Genomic DNA, 8,507 nt, shown 5'->3' with positions numbered 1-8,507 from the left:
ATATATGTATCTATCTATATATATAGAGATAGATATATACATATACCTGTATGTATATATGCATATATATATGTATATATCTATATATATAGATATATACATATACATATACATATACATATATGTATACATATATATGTATGTATAGATATATATACATATATATGTATATGTGTATACATATATAGATATATATGTATATATATGTATATATATATATGTATATGTGTATATATATATACACATATATAGATATATGTGTGTATATATATATATATATACATATGTATATATACACATATACATATATATGTGTATATATATATACGCATATATAGATATATGTATACACACACACACACACACACACTCATATCTATTCTGTATAAGGCAAGCAATTCAAGCCATCGCCTCATGTGGATATGCCCAATTTCTTAAAAGATCATGTACGCACCTCTGGGATCAAATTGCCTATTTGCTATAGTGCATTGAGCCTCGTGTAGAGCTTGTAAGCATACATCTCATGGGAATGGTAACATTCCTCCATAGAATTGTCCTGTCAGACCCTGCAAGACTAGAATTAATTATTGTATATCTTATAGGAGCAGGTAGCAAGACACCTTAGGATTCCCTGGTAAACCCTGCTAAGATAATGTAGCATATAATATTCTTTGAGCCTCATTTAAATATTCATTTACCTGGGCAAAAGGTGCAAGGATATTGCAAATTTCTGCCCAGAACTGATCTTTACCTGCCAAACTGCAGCCAAATGATTGAGATACCACAAATTAGAATATCATCTTGTGATTGTTATTCTAAAATTGTTTCAAAAGCCAGGAAAATAGCTATCAGAAGCTGTACCGCTGTAGTGTTCGAAGAACCATAAACACCTCCTCTAAGTTCTGTGGAGCTTTAAATTTAAGGTATTGCTGCAGCAGTTCCAAGCAGCAGTGAAATACTGCAGAATCAACATGATAACGACACAGATCCTCATGCAGGGGAGATGTATGAAGAAAGGGTATCATCTCAAGTAAAATGCAGGACAATATTTTGGGAGTGCTGCACTTGGAATAGCATTTAGAAAGAAGTTGCAGTTGTTCAGCTCCTGAACCCTGACTTTCCTTAAATAGAAGAACCCATTTAGGTGGAGAACCAAGCCACAAGTCAGCAGTTTCCAGTGTGTTGGAACTATGGGAGCAGTTACAAGAGCTTTGCACACAGACAGAACACCAATTTCCCCCAGATGAGCCAGCTGTTTCCCTCAAGGAAGGAGAATGCCTCATGGATGTGCTGACTGCCAATACACACCAGTCATTTTTTACTTCACTAGACCGATGTACAGGAAGAGATTTCAATATGTCCTTCTGTACTTGAGAGGGCAATTCCTTCAAAGTTGCCATATCCACCTGTGATAATGACAAGGGTGCAGACTGTTGTGGCATTAACCTGAGCTCTTCAGCATCAAGTGGTTTCTGACAGATTCTTACTGCATTCACTTGTCCCTGCATCACCAATATGTTAAAAATCTCACTAGCTGTAAAATCTTGTTTATAATGATCAAGAAAAAATAGCTCACGACTATTGAATAATATTGCCCTTCACTTTTGAGGAAGCAAAGAATGCAGTCAATTATTACATCTGCACTAGGTGCCTGCAGATGAACGAGACCCCACCCAGTATAACCCGCAGCTACCACACCAACTGGCACGACCAAACTTTAAAGCCTTGTCTAAAATGTATGATGCCATCACCATTGTCTTATGCTCGCTACATGATTGAGAACCAATCATGATGTGAGCTTTCTACTGTTCCTTTCCCATTCATTTTAAAATGACAAATGAAGAAATTATATATATCCAGAATACCCATTCAAACTAATTTTCTTTAGAGAAGCTCTAAACAATGTTTATTCCCTAGAAGTAGAAATCAGAATGAATCCACCATTCAAAATAAGTCCGTTCACCATAATTTCCTGTAATTGAGCATTAAAACAAAGACAAGATGTGTGTATGTTTGGACTTCGACCATAAATTCTACCTTGGATATGCACTCTACGGACACTAGCACACATGAATATAGTCAGAAGGGATAGTGGGACTGAACCCATCTAGAAAAGGGCAAGCCTCACTTAGTAGCACCCAGTTTTGTGGCTAAGTATAAAATTATCAGTATAAGAATTACTATCTAAACCAGCAGAGTGGTCGGAATTCACATACCATGACAACTCATTTGGTATGTATAATAGATGTAACAACACATACCCAAGTATCCATTACCCAAAGATGTGTCATTGCACTATTTTCTTCATTTTTTGACTAATTATCAGCAACCAGCTTCCAACTACATGCTATGAAACACTCATGCATTCTCGTTTTTGTGCTATATGAATAAGCAAGAAACAGGACGAGAGCTTGTACTTAGATCACATACAGTATTTTTCATCAACTAAGACTTGTCTTGGAAGGTTGTTCTAGTGGTGTAACAGATTCTACCTCAGCTTTGACAGGAATAGTGCCAATGGCAGAACCCAATGAGGGTACATGTATTTGAGAAATCAATGAACTGCCTGTCGTAATTTTCGCACCAAGGCTAGCTTGAGGTTTTGGAGTCAATGACATGAACTGAGCAACTGCGCCATCATAAGCATCATCAATTTCTGCCAGAATCTCTGGAGGCAGAGATGCAAGGACAGAGTAATCCAACTCCGACACATGAGGTAACATTTGCACAAGACTCGCCTTCTCTTTCCCTTTATCCGTGCCTGAAGTCTGCATCTTATGCCTAGAAAATGGGCCTTTCAAGACCTTCCCCAAAATCTGCTTCCCCTTCCCTTCCTTCACTTGGTTCTTGTTAATTCCCCAGGGTATAATACCAGATTCTGCAGAGAAATTCCAAGCAAATCTTAGTACTGGAATTCAATCCTAATTGAAATGTAGAACAGGAAAGAAGCAGTCAAACACTGGATCAAGGTAGTTTTCACGCCGGTTGACGCAATTCACCATTAGAAAATAAAAATTTTGGAATATTATTTTTTGAATACAATATCGAGTTTAAGAACTAGCCTATGGCCAATTTCAGCATGTTACAAGTTACACATAACATTCTATATCATAAAGCAAGGATGATGCTTAAATTTGGCATTCTAGTGATCAAGTCTTCATTTGTGGTTCAATTCAAACTCTAATAGTACTTTAGACTACTGCCAACAATCACACAGAGCTCCCTTTCCCCCCTCCAAAGACTTCTGGATTGGAATATCAATCTGAAGTATCGAATTAAAAATATATACCACACAAATCTTCTTAAGTAAGGATTGAATAAAGGAATGATGAGAGAGCTGAGCTGAGCTCCCCGTGAGCTCCTGCCGCACCCCCCCTGGCTGCCCCGCTGCCTCACCCCGCCTGCCTCCTCTGCTTCCCCTCCGCACTCCCTCAACCTCCCCGCCTTCCCTTCTGCACCCGCCCCGCTGCTTCCGCCGCCCCCTACTGCTCCCGCCTCTTGCTCCCCGCCTGCTTCTCCTGCTACCGCCTCTGCTGCCCCCCCCCGCCTGCTGCGTCCCCCGCCAGCCCCGCCACCTCCATCTCCTCCGCCTCCTTCTCAGCCTCCTCCTCCTCCACCTCCGCCAGCCCAGCCCGCTCCCGCCGCCTCCATCTCCCGCCACCTCATTCTCCGCCAGCCCCACCCGCTCCCACCACCTCCATCTCCGCCCCTTCTCCTTCACCTCCGCCCCCCGCACTGTCCCCCCTTCCACCCCCGTGTCCCCCTCCTCTCCCCCGTCGGCTCCCCCCCTCTCTCCCGCCTCCTCTCTCTTGCCCTCTCACTCCCTCACTTTCTCCCTCTTCGCCTTCTTGCCCTCCTTCCTCCTCCGCCCTCCTTCTTCCAACTCTATCCTGCCCCCTCCTCCACCCCGCTTTTCCTTCGCCTCCGCCTCCGCCTCCACCTCCCCTTTGTCCTTTTCTTCCTCACCTTTTCTTCTTCCTCCCTACAGCGGGAGCACTTATGCTTGTTAAGGCAAAAGATAAACCTTGGTGGTAACCCTTGGTCTGGCCAGAGGGCTCTATGGCAGCACCCTCGAATCCCACAGCCATTAAGGTTCTTCTTTCCCCAGTTGACAAGCAACAAGTACAGCAGGCAGTTCAGTCCCTCCAGGACGAGGCACTTGTGGGCAGAATTGTGAGCCTCACACCTACACGGAGACAGGTGCGATAGTGGATCCAAGCGAGTTTGGCATTAGAGGGAGACCACATCCAAGAGGTCACCATCTATGGACGAGTCGTTTTCCTCATCCAATTGAGCTCCTCTGACTCTGCCTCGTCAATTGTGGAGCAGAGCCCCATCCTCGTTGGCCCGCATCTTGTCTACCTCTTTCCATGGTATCATGGGTTCACAGTGGAGGACATGGATACAACACATCATGTTCCACGTTTTTCGATCAAACTTTGCTTTCCAGCCTCCCTTCCATTGGTCGGGCATTTGGCACAATGCTCGAGTCCCCGCCAAAGTCGGCCACCTCAATTCTAGCAGATGATGGAGTCCCCAGGATCAGACTGGTGATTGAGAGCCCAAAGTCCCTCCCCGAGTTGATCCTTCTCGAGACCCTGGAAGGGGACACACTTCGCCAGAGGGTGGAGATCTTCGGGTTACCAAGCCAGTGCCTTCGATGCAAACAGATAGGTCACCTCGCCAGAGATTGCCCCCGTAGCCTTTCTTGTACGCCCCCCCCCTCCACAAAGTAGGCAGAGTCAACATGCCCGTGTTCAACGGCCTCTCAGGCAGGAGCAGCAGGAGTCTCAGACCCCATGGGTTACCCCCTCGGAAGGGAGCTAGACACAAGCTTTAAAAAAAAGAAACCAAGCAAGCAGACTCACAAACGCCGCACGCAGAGGGCCAACCGCAGGGAGAGGGACAGGTTGACCGTGAGGCCTCGAAAGAGGATCAACAGGAGCCACCTCCTCTAGTGGCAGGGGCCACTACCCATCCAACCGATCCTCCAGCTGCGGAGGTTCAGCCTCCATATCCACCCTTGCAACAGCAGAGAGCCCCTAGAGCTCCAAATGCAGCGATGGCAGAAGCCGCAGACGCTATCCCAACGAGGGCCGCGGAGGAGCCGATCCAGAGCCCACGCGAGGCTAATCAGCAAGCAGGGCTTGGGGTCCGGCCTTTTCCCTCCTCCTCCCCTCCCTCCCGCCCCTCCCCTCCTCTTCACTTCCCCCTCCCCCTCCAAGGTTCCCCCTGCCCCCACCCCCTCCCCCCCCCCTCAACCCCCCCTTCTATGGTCACTCTCACCACCCGCCCCCCGCTCTTTGTCCCCCGCGTCCCTACCCCTCCCTCTCCCGTCGCGCCCCTCTCCGCTTCAACAGTAGCTTCTTCCGCTTCGACACCTCTGCCATCAGGCAAGGGAACGACGATGCCCCAATCTGCTCCCTCATCGCAGCAGCAGGTCCGCTCAGAGAGGGATCTTGAGGGACGAGGCTCGTCCTCCCGGCCAACAGCTCCCAACCTCCAGCCTGGGTGTCCCTTACTCCGAGACTTCTAGAGGTTAGGAACCTCGAACTATCTGGAGATTCCGGACTCATACCCTCTACCATTGGACGTAACCCTCATGGTCCTGCAGCCCCGGAAGGGGGGGTTTGATCAGTGCAGTGGGATCTCAAACACACCCCGTTTGGAGATTTCCATTTGCCTCCATAGGGTTGGAGAAGTGGTCCCCTGAGGTGTTTGATGCTATTTTTGGTAATCAGCTTATGCTCATGATGGACGAGTGGATGGGACCACAAGGACTAGATCTTTGGTACGCCCATGGCGCGGAGGTGAACTTTCAGCTGAGCTTCACGCACAAGGAGCTGATGTGTGGTTTGGCGACATGAGTTATCAGATTGCCGCTGGAGGCAAAGGTGGAGCAGACACACTTCTGGCCCCTCCAGACGTGTGCGGAGCTGTTCGGGGTGGAAGCCTCCTTCATGATGAAATGGGCATGAAAGATCAATATTGAGCAGGTATCCACCCTAGTACGGTGCCGCACAGACACTAACTACTCGCCCTCCAAAACCCTGGGAAAATCACACAAGACAGTCTTTCTAGGACAGACACCCACTCACAGGAGAGCCTTGTTCCCGACTCCTCTGTCCTCATTAGCTGGACCATAGTGAGTTGGAACGTACACAAGCCAGCCGCAGGATGCTCCGAGAGAAGTTGCAAAGGGCAGTGGTAGGGCGAGCAGTGGACATCCTTATGATTCAGGAGCACATGTTTTCAGCAGCAGACATTAGACGACGCCATCACCTTCTCCCAAGGAGAGGTCCAAAGGAGTGGTCTATTGCAGTAGGACAGAGCAGAGGGGTCTGCTCTCAGTCTCACAGACTTTGGCTTCAGAGGTCTACGATCAGGGCGAGCTCATTCCAGGGTGGGCAGTTTGGATGGGAGTTCAGACAGGAGAGTCCAGGATTGGGATCATGAATGTGTATGCCCTAGCGTGTAGACAGCACCGCCCGGCTTTTTGGAGGAGGCTATCAGAGTGTCTTCCGGATGTTGACTCCTGGATTGTTGAAGGGGACTTCAACCTGGAGTTTGGGGAAGACAAGCAGGGCAGCGCCTCTTTCTCCGAGATGCCAGCAGCAGAGCGTAGTACCTGGGAGCAGTTCATTTTCATGATCAGTGGCAGAGACCCATGGAGAGAGCCAGAGTTCACCAGGACTCCTGGCAGCCTTCTCTTCTCCTTTGGATAAAGGAGACATGATGGATTGCTCGAGAAATTAGACCGCTTCTATGTTAGGGACTGGGCATTACACAGAGGTGGATCTACCGAGATTCTGGCAAGTACCACGATGTCCGACCACTCTCCAGCCCCGTCGAGGTCTCCCCCAAAAGGGGGTCCGCATTCCAGAGGACCTCTTGCAGGACGAGGAGATTCAACAGGTTATGGCATAGATCTGGGAGCACTCAGAGATGGCACCGCGTGAGGGCTAGGCTGCGTGGGTGGCTGATGCGATTCAGAGGAGCAGTGTGGAGCTGCAGGCCCATGCGAGTGGGCTAAGAGGAGACCTCGCCTCCATCGAGAGGCTGAGGGAGCAGGACCCAACTTCTCAGTGGCTTAGTGACATATTTGAGAGCGCTCGTCTCGAGCTTCAGGACACGGAGCTGCGGCGGGCTGAGTTCTCCTACCACTCCTCTCGGGCCCGATGGGTACAGCTGGGGGACAGGATGACGAAGCAGTTCTTTCAGACCACTAGGCCCCGATCAACAGCCACACAGCTACAGCATCTCTGGGACTCGCAGGGTATCATGCACACTGACCCGTAGGAGATTCTTGACATGACCACCGAGTTTTACAGCGAGCTCTTTCAAACGGACAGGATGACCCCAGCTAGTCTTGTGACCTGAGAGCTAGTTTGGGATCACGTTCTGACAATAGTCTCGCGGGACTTATGCAGCAGACTTGAGGAGCCTTTCACAGATGAGGAGCTCTGCGAAGCCCTCAAGGCTCTCCCGACCCAGAAGTGCCTGCGGGAGGACGGTTTGACTCTGGCCTTCTTCCAAAACTTCTGGGAGATTATCTCTACCCCCTTCCATTTAGCTTGCCAGGAGATTTTTGACACGGGCCTTCTCCCTTAGTCCTTGAGCAGGGGGTGGATCTGTTTGATCCCGAAAGGGGGAGATAGGTCAACTATCCAACAGTGGAGGCCGATCACTCTGCTTGATACTGCATACAAGATCCTCGCCAAGGTCTTCAGTTTGCGGTTACGGCCTCATCTTACCAACATCATCCATGACACACAGACTAGGTTTGTCCAAGAGCGCAGCATCCTGGACAACATCTTCACGTTCTGGGAGGCAGTGGATTGGTCCAGGGAGGAGTCCAAGGGAGGAGTCCAAGTGGATTGGTCCAGGGAGGAGTCCAAGCCGCTGGCCGTCCTTCTCTTGGACTTTGAGAAGGCCTATGACAGGGTGGAGTGGTCTTTCTTGGAGGGCACTATGAGGAGATTGGGTTTCTCAGACAGATGGGTCAGAGGAGTTTTAGCGCTATATAGAGGGAGCTCTAGCCGGACGACACACAGGCGAGGCCTTTCCTCTCTCTCGCTCGGTCCGTCAAGGCTGCCTTCCTCTTCTTGTTTGTAGCGGAGGCTCTGGGCTACTATTTGAGATCACAGGTGGCAGGTCTCACAAGGTTGAGGCTCCCAATCAGACAAGAGGAGGAGCTCCTTGACTTGGAGTTTGCAGATGACACAGCAATAGAGCAAGTCTAGAGAGAGTCAAAGGCGCCCTGGCTATCTATTGTGAGGCCTCAGGAGCACGGATCAACTGGATGAAATCCACGAGCTTTGAGGAGACACTAAAGATCCATGAGTGGGGGAGTGGCTTTGGTTTCAGATGGATACCACGGGGCCAGACAGCGAGATACCTCGGATGCAAGGTGGGTATTGACATCACAACAGAGCAGCAGATTGCCCCGATCCTTGAGAGTGTTGGACATAAGCTTCTATATTGGAGCTCGGCCAAACTCTCCCTCA

The 8,507-nt window shown here is 49.2% G+C and overlaps 1 protein-coding gene across 10 annotated transcripts in view; it reads right to left on the bottom strand.

Moving 5' to 3' along the window:
• Positions 1-8,507, bottom strand: part of REV1 (DNA-directed DNA polymerase) — a 68,031-nt gene that overhangs the window by 8,164 nt on the left and 51,360 nt on the right. For all 10 annotated transcript variants that reach the window (XM_087382550.1, XM_087382549.1, XM_087382546.1 and 7 more), the window contains 4 exons: positions 2,493-2,878; positions 862-1,502; positions 699-759; positions 455-566 (listed from right to left, as the gene is read on the bottom strand). In XM_087382550.1, the coding sequence (XP_087238676.1) occupies positions 522-566; positions 699-759; positions 862-1,502; positions 2,493-2,878 (1,133 nt within the window). In that variant the 3' untranslated portion in view covers positions 455-521. The remainder of the gene's footprint in view (positions 1-454; positions 567-698; positions 760-861; positions 1,503-2,492; positions 2,879-8,507) is intronic.

This window comes from Dipteris shenzhenensis, chromosome 12 (genome assembly GCF_047967505.1).
Source record: "Dipteris shenzhenensis isolate YYH24624 ecotype China chromosome 12, Dip_SZ_1.0, whole genome shotgun sequence".
In the NCBI taxonomy this organism is placed as follows: domain Eukaryota; kingdom Viridiplantae; phylum Streptophyta; class Polypodiopsida; order Gleicheniales; family Dipteridaceae; genus Dipteris; species Dipteris shenzhenensis.
Note: the sequence above shows the minus strand (reverse complement) of the source record. Positions and strands in the feature narration are given on the sequence as shown.